General features: G+C 36.7%; 1 protein-coding gene across 1 annotated transcript in view; it reads left to right on the forward strand.

Moving 5' to 3' along the window:
* ARHGAP21 (Rho GTPase activating protein 21) overlaps nt 1-17,215 on the forward strand; it is a 128,646-nt gene that overhangs the window by 101,479 nt on the left and 9,952 nt on the right. The window contains 12 exon segments of the mRNA XM_081820780.1: nt 3,702-3,869; nt 4,010-4,112; nt 7,198-7,234; nt 9,794-9,919; nt 11,059-11,343; nt 13,301-13,365; nt 13,446-13,582; nt 14,415-14,557; nt 15,350-15,505; nt 15,610-15,688; nt 16,345-16,418; nt 16,496-16,585. Coding sequence (XP_081676906.1) covers nt 3,702-3,869; nt 4,010-4,112; nt 7,198-7,234; nt 9,794-9,919; nt 11,059-11,343; nt 13,301-13,365; nt 13,446-13,582; nt 14,415-14,557; nt 15,350-15,505; nt 15,610-15,688; nt 16,345-16,418; nt 16,496-16,585 — 1,463 coding nt within the window.

Below are 17,215 nucleotides of genomic sequence, written 5' to 3' on the forward strand. Positions count from 1 at the left end.
CATCAGTCTTACACAATTCACAGCGCTCACCATAGCACATACCCTCCCCAATGCCTATCGCCCAGCCACCTCATCCCTCCCACCCCCCCACCACTCCAGCAACCCTCAGTTTGTTTCCTGAGATTAAGAATTCCTCATATTTGTGAGATCATATGATACATGTCTTTCTCTGATTGACTTCTCAGAAGTATTTGACCATGAATCCTTTTATTTAGAGGATCTCTGTTCAATATATCATAAAACACACTTCAGAGAATATACTTATGCTATCACATGGAACATTTAAATTAAAGGGAAAGAAATAAGGTTGCTTTTGTATTACCATATTCCAGAATCTTATATTCCGTGATTTTAATAATTATTTTTTTGTCATTTGAAAACATTCTAGATTAATGCAGAAAAAAAAAAGAATTAAGTACTTGGCTTTATTCCCAAAACACCAGAGAATGGAGCCAATTCATTTGTTTAGTTATTTATAATACAGAGCAAATGGTATGTCTTACAGTTTTCCAGCATTTTGTTACACATTTAATGTCTAATATTTCTTTTGGTTCACAAAGATTAGAGAAATGAAGAAAATAAACCATTTTACTTGTTTTTAAATTAGGAATATCAGTCATTGACAGTATTTTGTTTACCCCCCACAGGCAGTTTATAAAGCGTCATAGTAAGTACTGAAAATAAGTTTTTACTTCTTTTACGAGTAAACACAAAACACAAAATGAGTAATTGGTAATTTTCATCTGGCAGAGTATTTAAGTTTGATTATTAAAAATACAGAAATTCGTTGAAAATCTGACAGCACACTGGTTTTCTCTTTGGACAACCAGATAGTACACATTTTCTTACAGTGGAAAATGAGATAAGCCTGAATTATTCTTGTTTGTACATAATCTACATATTGGTAATAATGAAAGCATATGTTAAAATTAGGGTTTTAAAATTCCTACTAATATTACAACAACAATGGTATTTTTAAGACAATAGAAAACTTCTCACATTTTTATAGGGAATGAAGAATTGGTTTTATTAAAGTATGTACATAAATGTGAGGTAGTGTAATTCTTTGTATTTTAAAAGTATAGCTTTTCCTTGTCTCTCTTTAACATAGTAGTAAATATATTTATCCTAAAGAGTGCAACAGGACTGAAGTGTGTGAGCACAGGGTACTAGCCTCCCGCCCAGGCCTCTCCATTCACCCTTGCTCACTGGAGCAGGTGGGTGTCTATCCCAGCCCTTTTCGCACACATATGCTTAAAGCAGAGATTATTTCAACCCAGTGTAATACAGAAATTTCCTCCAAAATGTAGTAAGTCAAAAGAGATTGAATGCATACCTCTAGGAAGTCCAGAGTCATAAGAAAAAATTGCCTTTGAAATTTTATTTAATACTTAATCCATGAACATTTTGAATTTCACTCCATGATATTTAATTTAATTTTATTTTTTATTAATATATTTTATTTAACCCAATCCATATCCAAATATTATCATTTCAGTGTTCAATATTTTAAAATATTGAGATATCTCTTCTTGTTCTTTTTATCATGTTGAGTCCTCAAAATAGGATATGCATTTTACACTTAAATAACACATCCTATTTCAGACTAGACACATTTCAGATACTCAGTACTAATATGTGGCTAGTCATTATCAATTTGAACAGCACTGTTCTGGGACATTAATATCATTTATTTAGACTAACACAGTTCATGATATTTAATTTTAAATAAATAAATGTAGAAATGTTTTAAATTGCTTTGCAAGGCCTAAAATTGTCTTGAAAGATTTCTCTCACGGCATCTCCTAGGCACTATTTGACACAAGTATTACCCACCACTGTTGGGAATGTTTTCTCTACGGAAATATCTTCCTGCTGTTAATACTCTCAGTACTACATACGCCAGATGATTTCTAAAGAATACAGTATTTTCCCATTCATAACCGTGCATCTGGATTCATAACAGATTGGTGGCCCAAGCAGACCCCAGAAGACCCAACTTACTTCATACACACGTATCATTTGAAAAAGTTGGTTAATTTGTGGTAATTTACATCATAATGACAGTTTTAAAGAATATTATAATCTTTAATAAAATTAAATTTTTATCCTTATTCAGTTGATTTAAAATTAGTTATCTTCTTTTGAAAAAAGGAGTAATGCATGCTCACTAACATAGGATATTTAATTGTCATGTACTTAGTAAACTTGATTCATAGAGAAATTTTAAAAATGTTTTCTAGTACTAAAATATAAAGAGCTGCTTTTAAAAACTTTGTAAAAACATAAAATAAGCTTAAAATAGTCAGAATTTACAGATTTTAGCTATAAATGTTATAACTTTATATCATTATTAGTCATCTTGATGAAAATGCTAACCATTAAAATGATAGAGCATTCTTAGAATTTGGTCAAAATTAAAATAGTTTAATCTTTTAAATCAAGAAATCAAAAGCCTGTTTCATCATTATAGTATATTCTTTATAAAGGGTTTTGTTATGATTTTCTAAGACTTAGGGCATTTGATTTTAGGGAATATAGTTCTGGCATTCTATTAAATTACACTCTCCTGGCCTAGAATATTAGAATTTAAACCATTGATGTTTTTATAAAAGTAAGAATTTTGAACAGAGCTATTACTCACCAGTTTGGAAAACATATATAATTTATACTTCTAGGCAGAAATTCTGGTATCAGACTCTCTGGGTCCACATGCTGTCCCTATGGCTTGGGAACTTTACACAAGTTACTTAACCTGTCTGTTTTGGCTTCTCCATCTGTAAAATAGTACTTACTTTATAGGATTTCTTAGGAATTAAATAAAAAATATATTTAAAGTATTTAGAACAGTGCTGGTACCTACTAAGCTCTGTACATATGTTAGCTAGTGTTATTACGTATGCATGCATATGGCATTTCTGCTCTTGACAGATTGTGACAGACTTTTGAGAAGTTTCTCAACAGTCTTCTCAAACAGAAGTTTGAGAAATTCGTAACATCTAAAACGTCTGTATTTCTACAGGGGTACCAGGGCATCTGCTCAAGGGGGCAAGTGGGGATTTCTCCTCTGGGCGAGGGCTGACATTTGCTTGGGGAAGAGGGCACATATTCCAAACTACCAGTGGTTGTCTCAGTCCATTTGGGCCACTGAATACCGCAGACCAGGTGGCTTAAACAAGAGCCATTTATTTCTCCCAGTCACCTTGCTTAGCTTCCTGAAATGAAGACATTTACAATTGGGAAAGTAATTCTTTTAGGGTGATTATTGTTCTGCTTTTATAGGTTTAGGTTCTGAATACCTGTAACTTTGGTATCTTGATTATCTGTTAATGAAGTTATTAATTGTTGGTAGAAGAAGCAATTTATTTAATCTCTTGGACCACATTCTCAGAATTATTTGGAATTTACTAGAGTAATAACTGTATAAGATTTTTAACAGACAAGTATATTATTTATTGGTGCTTTAGTGGCTAAGTGTTAAAATCTCTATCTTTTTTTTAAACAATGAATATTGATTATTAATAATTAGGTCATTTAGCATTCTGATTTGTTTTTCTTTTTCTTTTTCTTATTTTTTTTTTTAAGTAAGCTATAAGCCCAGTGTGGGGCTTGAACTCACGACCCCGAGATCAAGAGTCACGTGCTCCACCGAGTGAGCCACCAGGCGCACCACCAATATTTATTTTCATTTTATTTTCTAGATGAACCAACGAGCCCCAGCATTGATCATGACCTTGCACACATCCCCGCTTCTGCTGTAATCTCAGCCTCCACCCCCCAGGCACCCCAGGCACCTTCCATTGCAATGGTCCCACCCAGCCTCACCACGTCGGCTCCTTTAATTCGCCGCCAGCTCTCCCATGACCAGGGTACGTTTCAGTGAGTGGCTGTGCAAACCATCTCTCTCTCAGTTTTCCACTTAGAACGCTGTGACACACTGGGATCTCCTCCCTATGAAAACGATCTGGAAACCACTTGCAGAAGTCTACATGTTGGCTTTTAATTACAGAATCTGTCGGACCTCCCAGCCTGGATGCCCAGCCCAGCTCAAAGACCGAAAGATCAAAATCCTATGATGAGGGTCTCGATGATTACCGGGAAGATGGAAAATTGTAAGTCTTGAGCATATCATTTTATTTATTTATTTATTTTTAAAGATTTTATTTATTTATTTGACAGAGAGAGACACAGCGAAAGAGGGAACACAAGCAGGGGGAGTGGGAGAGGGAGAAGCAGGCTTCTCCCCGAGCAGGGAGCCCGATGCGGGGCTCAATCCCAGCACCCTGGCATCATGACCTGAGCCGAAGGCAGACGCTTAACGACTGAGTCACCCCGGCGCCGCTCGAGCATATCACTTTAAATATTGGGTGCTCAGCATGACTTTGACATATAAATACTGAATTTTAATGATTTCTTTTATACTTTTAACTTTATATTAGAAATGCAAATAAAAAATAAAGTTGTTATTCCATAATATATTCAGGTGAATTTTTAAAATTAATATTTAAAAATCAGTAAACATAATGCAAAAAATATTTGTATTAAACAGTGACTGCTACTGGAGGCTTCTGGTCACCCAGGTCTCTTCTCAAACATAACTATGTTACTGTTTTCTAGCTATTCTCTGCATAAAATCACGTGTACACGTTTACGTAGGCTTATATGTGGGTGTACATATTCTAATTATTTTTATAAACAAATGATAGATGCTGTGCACACTGATCATGGAGATCATCCAGTGTGTGTATTCCTGGCTCAGCTTTTTCATGCCTGTTTCATTTTCCACTGAATAGTTTACCAAAATATATCTGTCATTCCATAGTCTATAAGTAGACATTTAGGTTGATTGAATCTTAGGCACTGCAAACAATACTTCAGTGACTATATTTGTATGTAGTCCATTTAGTATATGAATGAGTATGGTTGGAAAAAGATTGTTACGTCAAGGGGGTGTGTATTTTTTATATTAATACACATTGTCAGGCACTCTCCATAAAGCTTATACCAAATCACGTTCCCACCAACAGTGCACAGAAGTCTCTGCCCCTCACCGGCCCAGCATGTTATTTAACATTTGACTTTTTGTAAAGCTAATGGTATCACATTGTGGGGATTTTCTTTTTTTTGAAAATTTCTTATTAATTGAATATCGTTTCATATATATTTAAGAGATATTTATAGTTTCCTGTGAACTGCTTATTCATATCTTCTGCCCATCTCCCTACTGCTCTTCCTTACTGACTTCTGGGGGCTCTTTATATAAAGGAAACTAGCTCTTTTCTGAGATAAGTGTTGCAAGTCTTTTCCCAATTCAGTTTAAACTGTGCAGAAATGTTAAACTTTTTCTTTGCAGGTAAATTTAGGATATTTTTTTAAACAGCCTCAGATTTGGAGTCATATTGAAAAAGCCTTTCCTCCAGAATTACAACAAAAGTCTTCTGTGTTTCCCTCTCAGTGTTGTTTTTCTTTGTCTTTTGTGTGTGTGTGTGTTTACAACTTTGATTCATCTGGAGTTTATTTTATTCCAATTAGTGAGATAAAGGGCCAGCTTTGTATTTTCCAATGTCTCTCAGTTGTCCCCAAAGCATCTATTGAATGTTATCTTTTTCCCACTGATATTTCATCTTTATTACATACTAAATTATTAAATATATTTAGTTTTATTTTTAGCCTCCATTCTGTTCAGTTGATTTATCTGTCTACTCACATACACCAGATTCTGTTCATTGTAGTGGTTTTATAATGTTTTTATTATCGATGGGACCATTCTCTCATTACTTTATGTTTTTTCTAAATTCTCTTGGCTATTTCTCTTTATTTTACTACTTGAACTTTTTAAAGTCAATTTTCTCGTTCTTAAATTTTTATGGCTAGTGTTAGTGACGCAGTGTTTTAATTTATACAATTAAGGAACATTGCCATTTTATGATTTTGAACCTTCAGAGAACAATTTGTCTTTTTTTATCAGTATTTTGGTATAGATTCTCTGAAGCTTCCATTCAATGATTATTTATATTCCAATAATAGCAGTTCTTCCTGGACCAGCTACATGGGGGAAGTGTGTGTGGGGTGTGTCCACGGCAGTGGTCCAGACTAGCAGGAATTGTTCTGATGATGCAGAGTTGAATTTGTGAGCTCTTTTAGCCTTTACTTCTTCCTCACTAAAAAGATACCATAACTGCCGCATTTCAGAGTCTCCTTCACCCTGCACCAACTGCACATGCTTCTTGCAAAGATGACAGGACTGTGTGTTTCCTCCTTCATTTTCATACTCCCTGATAGACATGGTGGTGAATGAGGCTCCTGTCACCAGCTCCAGCACCCTGTTTCCCACTGCTCCAAAAGGGGAAGGTTTTGATCTTCAGAGGGCAGTGCACTGCAGTTTTGTCTAGAGATACGCAACCAGTGGTGTCCCCTCTTCCTGTATCCATCCTTTCCTTCACCGCATTTAACCACCCATCTTCATGTACATGCACCCATTGCTGGTCAGAATTACAGGTGTCTCCTGATAGTGCTGGAGATGGAGTTTGCATATCTGTTTCTGGCTATCTTCTTTGGGGTGGTTTGAAAGGGGAGGGCAGTGCCATCTTCAGTCTCATCTTGCAATCCTAAATTCCTTAAACTGAATTTTGAATTAAAAAAATAAATCTTTGTCCCCTACAGTTAAATTGTTTTGAAGAGTTAAAGCGAACCTATCTTCAGAAGCCCTAAGCCTTTTCAGTGGCAGCAGCTGGTCTCATACCAAAGCATCCCGAATGTGGTTGGCAGGAGGAGTGGTGGGCCCGGACTGGCCCTCATTACGCTCTCCTTACAGCATTATGCATCGTTATTAACATTGTGGGAGCCCTTTAATAGAGCATTGCAACTATGGCTAACTAATAATTTATTCTAAAGCTCCATGTTTAGCCTGAGTAGTTTTTTCTTTCATCTAAAAGGAAGGATAAAATCTCACACTTCGTGCAGAGACAGTTTAAATTTACCGGATCCACTAAGGAAGCTTCGATCATGGAATCAAAACTTTAAGTACTTATACAGTTAGCTGCTTTTCTCATTTGCATGGCACAGTGAACATTTAACATGGTAATGGTGAAATGTCAGCTTATCGTTGACAGGTTACTTGTAATGTTCAAATTGTTTTTACTTCTTTAAGGTGTGCTATACACTTATTGCAAATATTTACATACTTCTTTCCAACAGGTCCTTCAAGCATATCTCTAGCCTGAAAGGAATCAAGGTTGGTATTCAATATTTTTTAAGTATCAGCAAATATTAATGTTTCTATTTACCTTAGATTATTACTTTGGCTCATTATAGGGAATTATTTCTATTATTGTATATTGTCAATTTTTATGTGCATTTGGAAAATAGTGTTCTTTTCTAATTTCTAAACATATTCATCAAGTATATAATACTTAACACACACTAATGCTGATTTTTCTCACTTCATCAGTCTATGGCCAAAAATCTGACTACCCAGCAATCCTGTATTTGTTGTATGCTTGTTTTCTCTCCTCAAAATTATTATTTCAGGCCTCCCCTCCACCTTTCTCCATGCAGTCCACCCCTGTCCTCTCCCATCGAGTCCTCCCTCATACTTCATTGAAAACATACACCAAAGGCTGTTAGACAGGAATTTCCTTGTTTTACATTCTCCAAAAATGTCAGCCATCTTCATTTGTGCCCACAGTTTCTGCCCTCCTTACTCTTAGCATAAGTGTCTGTACTTGGAACATGGTCCTGTAAAAAGCCTACATCCACATTTCTTTGATTCTATCACTTCGCTTTTTCAAGACCCCTCTCCCCTCTGCAAAATCGCTCTTGCCAGCGGCTCATTCACCATCCCAGAAGCACATTCCACTATGTACTATCTATTTTTTAAAAACCTCTCTTGAATCTACATCCCCCTCTATTTCCTACGCCTGTTTTCTCTTCCACTTTTCACAGCAAAACTGCTTGAAAAAATTGTCTATAGTGTCCACTTCCTCACATCCCGTCTTTCTCAACCCACACACACCAGAATGACACTGCTCACACCAAGGTGACCAGAGACGTTCCGGTTCCAAAACTAATGGTTATCTTCGATTTTTCACTTTTTTGACCTTTCAGTAGTCTCCAGCACAATTTCCCGTTCCCTTCCTAAAACATTTTCTTCTGCTAGTTTCCATTTCTGCCTCTGTCTAATATTTAAAATGGTGGAATGTCTATAACTGGTTCTGACCCTCTTTCTTCTCTATCTACCCTCATTGCCAGCATGATCTTAACCAGGGGTCTCCCAACGTTTACACTGCTAGCATTGGCCTCTTCCCCAAGCTGCAGCTCATGTAGGCTGATGTCTTTATGTGGGTGTTTAATAAGCAATCACAGTAATGGCCAAAGAGATCTGGATTGCCCCCAGACATCTTTGTCCACCAGTTTTCCCCATCTCACTAAATTCACTTCACCCAGGTGTTCAAGCCCCAGATCTGGGCATTAGCCTTGTGGCTTCTTTCCACCCCCTCCTCCGTCATATCAAGTATTATCCACTCTACTTTCAGGACACACCCTGAAGCTCTACATTCCTCCCTGTCTTCACTTAAGTTAACTTTAGTCCAGGCCACCATCAAGCCTCACCTGGATTCCTGCAGTAACACCTCTTCTCACACTGGAGAATCCATTCTCCAGGTGGCAAGCAGAGTGACCTTTTTTTTTTTTTTAAGATTTTATTTATTTGAGAGAGAGAGAGACAGCAAGAGAGGGAACACAAATAAGGGGAGTGGGAGAGGGAGAAGCAGGCTCCTCGCCGAGCAGGGAGCCTGATGCGGGCCTCGACTCCAGGACCCTGAGATCATGACCTGAGCCGAAGGCAGATGCTTAACCTACTGAACCACCCAGGCGCTCGCGGAGTGACCTTTGAACTGGGATCAGATAATGTTACTCCTCTGATTCATCACCTAATCGCATCCCATCACGCTTCCTACTGTGTCCTGAAAGACCCTAAACAATCTATTCATTAGCTGTTTCTCTCACACTAAACAGTGAACATTAAAATGATAATGGGTAAGGGGCACCTGGGTGGCTCAGTTGGTTAAGCATCTGACTTCGGCTCAGGTCATGATCTCAGGGTCCTGGGATTGAGCCCCATGTTGGGCTCCCTGCTCAGTGGGGAGTCTGCTTCTCCCTCTCCCCCTGTCTCCGCCCCCCCGCCCCCCCCCCCGCTCATGCTCTCTCCCTCTCAAATAAAATCTTTAAAAAAATGAATAAAATAAAATGATAATGGTAAACATACTTAATTCATTAGCTATACATTCTCCCTGAACTTTTCTTTTTCCTGACCTTTCACAGATGGCCCCTTTTAAAATTTTTCCTCCACATTTCATCTTAAATATTCTTCCACAGCACCCCCAACTTCTAGCCACGACTCAGTCATTTGTTAACTGCATCTCCTTGTTCCTTTCCCAAATGGTACTAATCACAGTCTGATCATTTTCTTGTCTTTTTTATTCCGATTTGTCTTTTCTCACTAAAATATGAGCTCTTGAGAGCAGAAAATTATACTATTTCTGTTATTTTTTAATGATTAAAAATTCCGGGAGACAACTTTTAAAAAATGATGGTAGTCAACTCACTTTAAAAAAAAATAAATAAATAAGACCAGAAATTTTTCTACTGTAATTGATAAAGGTAGTATTTTTTCGAAAATAACCCTTCATTTGGAACATTAAAGGTGTTTTTTTCAGCAGAGCAATTTCAATGTGCAAATGTTGATAAAGGAAAAAGCTGGTGTTTTACTATATTTTCTTGGTCTTTTCTGTAGATCACAGACAGCCAGAAGTCGTCAGAAGACTCTGGGTCCAGGAAAGATTCTTCCTCAGAGGTTTTCAGCGATGCTGCCAAGGAAGGGTGGCTCCATTTCCGACCACTTATCACTGACAAGGGCAAGGTAGTGCGTTTTCTCAGCTGCTGCAGGTGTATGAAATGCAGCCCCACAAAATAGCACATACAGTCTGTACAGATAAAATGGCATATTACCCAGAAGAGAGAACGGAAAATATCACTTCTAAATAGCTTTTTCTACACAAAGGAAAAATTATTTTTTTAAAAAATTGTAATCTCTGATACAATTTTATATTTTTTAGTCCTGTGTATTCAACTGTAAATGGAATATACAGTCTTATATTTTACCAACAAAAAAGAGAAATCAAGGTATTTAAGAAGGAACTCAGCTTTTTTTCTTAAATAGTTTCTTAGCCATAGATTTTCACAGAGTCTTCCTTTAGGAGTGACAGTTCTTCATATTAATAATTTAAAATTTTTAATTTAGCTTTTCCCAGTTTTTTCATTTAAATTGCCTTTATAATTTCCTCCTTTCACTTTATTTTATAAATACTGGGTTATATAAATGAGTATCACAATATTTATATGCTTCATTAAGTAGATTTCAATACAATAAAAACTTTGCCATAAAATTTCTTAAAATATTTGGGCAGATTATTTATAAAAAAATTTTAATACTGTCAAAAGAGTTTAATTTTTAAGAAAACCCACCTTGGATGTGGATATTGTTGCTTGACCATATAAAGTTGATCAATTTTGTTAGTTTCATTCATTACTCGTACCTGTTTTTGGGGATCTCCTTATGTAGTTGTTTGTCATTTGCATGATCTGGGACTTGTCTTAAGCCTTACTCTCACTCAGAAGATTTTTCGGACAGATTTTGTTCTTATTTTCTATTCTCTTAGCATTTTTATGTATTTTATAAATTTTGCTACTCTTCTTTTACCTTACTTTATTCAGTTTACCTTAACTACTTTGCTCATGAACAATACATTTTTTTTTCCCCAACCAGATTAAAGTTGAGATTTCACCATCCTTGATTTTGATAAGAATACCTTGCCTAGCTTGGTTTATGCTCCAGTTTGTCATTCCTCTCCTAACAAACGTATATGATCGTGAAGCAGACACCCGCTATATCCACTGGGTGTACACGTGTGTGTGTTTACAGTGTTGCTTGATGTGTTTATCATGTCACCAAGAATTAGACAAACATCAAGTATCCCTGAACTGTTTCGTGTTTTCCAGCGAGTTGGTGGAAGTATTCGGCCGTGGAAACAGATGTACGTTGTGCTTCGGGGCCATTCGCTTTACTTGTACAAAGACAAAAGAGAACAGATGACTCCATCCGAAGAAGAGCAGCCCATCAGCGTCAATGCGTGCTTAATAGACATCTCTTACAGTGAGACCAAGAGGAAAAATGTGTTTCGACTTACCACATCAGACTGTGAATGCCTATTTCAGGCTGAAGACAGAGACGACATGTTAGCATGGATCAAGACCATCCAGGAGAGCAGCAACCTCAACGAGGAGGTGTGTGCTCAAAATGCTGTTGATAAAACCAGATTCTTTCATCACTTTTTTCTTAGGAAGACTCAAAGAATCTGATACATTTGAAAAAAATTAAAATACGCTATTTTCACTTGAAAAATTGATCAAAAGGAAAACTCAGGTGTACCTCTTTTATATTATTTTCACTTATTTGAAAATCACCATTACTGAACTACGAAAATAGATAATTCATATATTTTGCCTATTTTCTCAGAAGCAGGATCAGGAAATCCTAGGTACTAGTCCTGGTCATTGCCTTTATGATTAAATCATTCCAGATCTGGTTCCTTATCTCAAAGACAGGATTATTGTGGGGCTTAAGTTATAGTGAAAATACTTATCAAAACAAATTACCGTGTCAATGCAAAGAGATAACAGATACGAGGATTTTCCTTCATGGAGATACTCAGTTGAGAATGTAATAGAACGGGCTGTAGTACAGTCATTGGCTTCTAAGAAAACTCGCATTGTCAGAAATCATGTGAAAAGCCAGTTTTTCTTTTTAATAGGGAATGTTTAGGGACTTGAGAGTTTCTGGCTCACAGCCATCAAGATATTTTTTTACAACAGGAATTTCATTGATAACGTAGTATTTCTAGTGTAATTATAAACTTGACAGAGCAAATTCGGCAGTGATTAAGTCTAGCTTTTGCTCAAGAGTATCTTTTCATATCATTAGCACAGTTTTTCTTACATGTTGTTCTCACTTTTTGTGCTCATTGTTACGACAAAAAAAGTGCACATTCTTTTCCCCTAACTCACGAGACACAGGGACACCCCTATTAACTGTAAGGTTATGCAGAGTATGTTCTCTAATATAGTCATTTCCAATTATGTCCAATTCAAATTATGAAAACTTAGGTCACAGGAAAAATGACTGTGCCTTTTTCTCTGATAGTTTACACCCTACCATGTTTGTGGTTAAAAAATTAACACCAGATCCGTGTCAATACAATCTTTGTTCTATAACCAGCACTGTAAAGAGGGCATCAGACCTGAATTTCTTCAAAGTAAACAGGGAAAGTAAGAATATTTTACATGAATAAGTCTCAGCAACCATATGAATGTGTCCTAGTATTGTCATCACCATTTTGCAAACAAGGACAGTGGTAAAGAGAGGTTATGTAATTTCCATAAGGTCGCACAGCTGGTAAGTGTCAGGGCTGGGATTTAAACCCGGGCCTGCGATCTCACCCTAGATCTTAATCTCTCACCTGGTAAGTAGGAAGAGTATTTGAACTCAAAATTGTTTAACTCCAAAGCCTGTATTGGTAAATTTTATTGTTCATTATAATCAAAATGAAACAAACAAAAAAAGTTGAGGATACATGTCAGTGTATAATTAGAACCGGTAGAAAAAAAATCATCAGTTCATGGTGAAATCCGAGTTTACCATATAGCATTATAGAAGTTAATCTGTTGAGGTTGAAAAGCCCAGTTTTAAGCTTTTTCTCTTCTGATAATCTAAGTGCCACTTCTGATACTAAATGACCCTCTGTCTCACTACTCCTATAAATTCATCATTAACAGATTTTGACAGTATTTTTCCATCTTTTAACCAACTGTATTATTTTGAAATGCTGATCATTCTTTCTGGGATTAGAGGAAAAAACTGGCCCGCTGCTTCCCAGTCGTTTATAAAAAATGTCACATCAGGAAGTTTGAGCACCTGCTGCTTGCTGGTACTATTCTAGGGATTGTAGGGGTACAAAAAATAAACAGAAAGCTCTCTTGGCAGTATGTGGGGGGGCACTTGGATCATTTCCTGCATAGTGATACTGCATGGTGATGGGGAACAGAGATTTTAAAACATACCCACTGAGAGTATAGGAACTGTCCTGGCTAAGCAGCGCAGTACAATAGAGAGCCTCAAAAAAGTAGGGATCCCGATTTATGTTTCAAGCTGACCTTGTATTCTTGCCTCCTGTTTCTTCTGTAGGACACTGGAGTGACTAACAGGGATCTAATCAGCCGAAGAATAAAAGAATATAACAGTCTGATGAGGTGAGAATCCCACCACACCTACAAGTTAATTCTGGATGTAAAATACACAGTTGTTAAGAAATGTTCATTTCTTTCAGCAGCAAAGCAGAACAGTTGCCAAAAACACCTCGCCAGAGTCTCAGCATTCGGCAGACTCTGCTTGGTGCTAAATCAGAGCCAAAGACCCAAAGTCCACACTCTCCCAAGGAAGAGTCAGAAAGGAAACTTCTCAGTAAAGGTACTGATATTAGTGTTCCTGGATAAATTTAACAAAGATGATGGGTTAAAGTTGGGATTTTAAAGGTATTTCATGGGGCACCTGGATGGCCCAGTTGGTTAGGCATCCGATTCGATTTTGGCTCAGGCCATGAGCTCAGGGTCATGAGATGGAGCCCTGTGTCGGGCTCCACGCTGAGCATGGAGCCTGCTTAAGATGCTCTCTCTCTCCTTCTCCCTCTGCTGCTCCCCACTCTGTGTCTCCCCCCCACCCTCTCTCTTGCCCTCTGTAAAAAAAATTTTAAAAAAGAAAGAAAGTATTCCATGTTTTTCTGTACCATTTCTGCTGACCTCAGCCCATTGTGAGCTAGCTCAGAGGTCACCTTGGGCCCGGTCTAGGCTAATGGGCTTTCCCTTAAGATGAGTCTTTGTCTTATAATAAAGATGAAGTGAAGGAGAGTATACATCTACATAAAAGACACTACAAATTTAATGCAGAGGATCAAGGCACTGTTATTTTGAGGTAAAACCATCATGTTTCCTTTTGCTAAAATCTCACTATTAAGATGTCACATTGATCCTATTTTCTTGACTGTTTTAAAGAAAACCATGGTACAGATTGTAAAAGGGTAGAAAAGCATAACTGATTCCCATTAAATTATATGGGAGGTTAAAAGGAATGCTATATTAGGAAGAGAATATAATACAGTATTTTGATAAATATAGAACCTATCATTTATAGTATAGGACTCTGATGTATATCAATCTTGATAAAGGGCTTTTAAAGTCATGATTTAAACATGCTTGTTTCCGTTTTCTTCTTCTGTCTTTTTTTTTTGCATAACAATCAAAAGATGATACCAGTCCCCCAAAAGACAAAGGCACATGGAGAAAAGGCATTCCAAGTATTATGAGAAAGACATTTGAAAAAAAGCCCACTGCTACAGGAACGTTCGGTGTCAGACTGGATGACTGCCCACCAGCGCATACCAATCGGGTAGGAGACCCCAGCCGCCCGGACTCCCTCCGGTCATTAGTTCAGTTGTAGGCATTATAGGACCTGAGTACACAGCCCCTCAGATGACACAGAGTATCGTTAATCTGCTGAGTATCTTCCTCTTCATAGCCCACCCAGCTTCCCTAAGCATTGCTGACCCGTAAGGGTGTGTTGAATCATTTTATCTATAATGCTCTTTTTCTAACATATTGACTCTGAAATAGAGTAATGATTCATCCATTAGGAATGTATCTGAAATGCTAAGAGTTCATTTTCAAATCATGTGTGTTTCTGCTTTTAGCACCTTAAAAGAAGGATGAGAACAAGAACCTGATTAAGAAAGTGTAATAAATGTAAATGTGCACGTGTGCACGCGCATGCGCGTGCGTGTGTGTGTGTACAGCGTCCATGTTAGGATTCGTGCCATGAGTTGCTTGATGTTATTCTCTCCCCCTCTTCTCTTTTGGACTTTATTTCCCTTTATTCACCTGTGCTGTTCCCACATTCTCATTACTTCAGACTTGCCTCGTTTCCTCTTCGACGTTCATCTCCCTGGGGACCCTTTTCTCTCTCTCTTGACCTATTCTCCTCCCGCTGTCCCAGATCTCTCTTGCTGCTTCTAATCTATTCCTGGTTCTGCAGTGTCTATATTCTGCATTTTCTCTCTATCAAATAGCAGCAATGTATGTATTTCCTCTTGGATGGAAAGGGCCTCTTAGCTGCGATATACATTACTAACAAATATAAACATTTGTGCTGTATTAAATAAAATATTTATTTCTTGTTTTGCAGTATATTCCATTAATAGTTGACATATGTTGCAAATTAGTTGAAGAAAGAGGTCTTGAGTATACAGGTATTTATAGAGTTCCTGGAAATAACGCAGCCATTTCAAGTATGCAGGAAGAACTCAACAAGGGGATGGCTGATATTGACATACAAGATGATGTAAGTGTGTTTATTTCTATTCAAATACCTGATTGGTGGGTTTTTTTTTTCCCCTTTGGTGGTATTGCCTACAAAAATGCCATGTTTCTATTCTGTACACCTAGAAATGGCGAGATTTGAATGTGATAAGCAGTTTACTAAAATCCTTCTTCAGAAAACTCCCTGAACCTCTTTTCACAAATGGTGAGTGAACTCCCACAAAAGATACCAGTTGAAACAGTTTAAAATTACATTGTTGGAAAGCCATAGAATATTAATATTTTGTCAAAGAATGCAGGAGATTTTGTTTAGTTGTTACTTCTCTATAAAGCATAATTATGGCTATTTTTTGGTCATTCAGATTTTTTTTCCCTCCGAATAAATTTCAATGAAAAATAAGAATTTATAAAATTATTTAGGTTCAGTAAAATATAAGTTATCCTGTTCATCCATGTTTGCTTGTCAAGTTAAAAATATATTATTATTCTCTGTCAAAAGTCTTCAGACATAATAAAGTACAGTTAGTAAAAAAACATTTTTTCAGTCAAGCCAGATATTTAATTTATATAAGACACTGTTCTTGATGTTGTGGTTGGGGGACAAAAGAGAGTGGAGACTATAAATATAGGACGTACTCTCAGAGAACTCACATTTTAGGGAATTTTATTTGATGATAAGGCTTGGAGGGTCATTAAAAATGATAGCTGTTTTGGAGACTTACATTTCAAAGGCCATTTGGGGTCATCACTACATTTAAATTTTCGTATTGGGTTTTGAAGTCAAAACTTAAAGGAAATCTCGATCACAACTCACCTAAGCAATTTAAGATAAACTTGTTTTATTCTTATTGTTGTTGTCAGATAAATATGCCGACTTTATTGAGGCCAATCGTAAAGAAGATCCTCTAGACCGTCTGAAAACATTAAAAAGACTAGTAGGTATTATTTTATATTTTTGGAGGTGCAACTGAAATTCAGCCTCTAAATCCGTAATGAAAATAATATGTTTCAGATTCATGATTTGCCCGAACATCATTATGAAACTCTGAAGTTCCTTTCTGCTCATCTGAAGACAGTGGCAGAAAATTCAGAAAAAAATAAGGTGTGTAAAGTACATATTGAAGAGGTGTGCTTTCAGGGGCTTTCGTTTGAAAGATACGTGTTGTTGCTTCATGTCAGTTAAAATCACGGTTATAATTCAACAAAAGCTCTAAAATACACCCTGTTGGCCAATGAGCCCCTCTAAAGATCACTCTTAATAGCAAAAGATCCCAAATTATCAATTGCCACCATTTTTAAAAGACATTTCCTTTTACATTTATCCAGCAAGAAAAATGAAAAGTAAAAAATTTTACTTTTATTTTTCATCTGTACATTTGCGATACTTTTGCACAATACAACAATCAAAATGTACCAAACAGTATACAGGGAAAACTGACAGACATTTTCTTTTTTGTTTTTCAGTTTTAAGCAGATAAGATCTTCTTGTTTGTTTAACAGCATCACATCACCTTAGTCAAACACACCAAAATTTGTTATCCATTAATATTATCTACTACTCAGTTCATGTTCAGTTTTTCCTGATTGATTTCAAGATATGTCTTTTCATCCATGTTTGTTTAAATCAGTGTCTAAATGTCCACACAGTGTGTTTGGTTGATATGTTGTAATCTTAACTTTATATTATTTTTATCCATCATTGATGGTTGTTGCCTAAACCTGTGATATCTTT

Source organism: Leptonychotes weddellii, chromosome 5 (genome assembly GCF_054177405.1).
Source record: "Leptonychotes weddellii isolate Sample4059 chromosome 5, ASM5417740v2, whole genome shotgun sequence".
Taxonomy (NCBI): domain Eukaryota; kingdom Metazoa; phylum Chordata; class Mammalia; order Carnivora; family Phocidae; genus Leptonychotes; species Leptonychotes weddellii.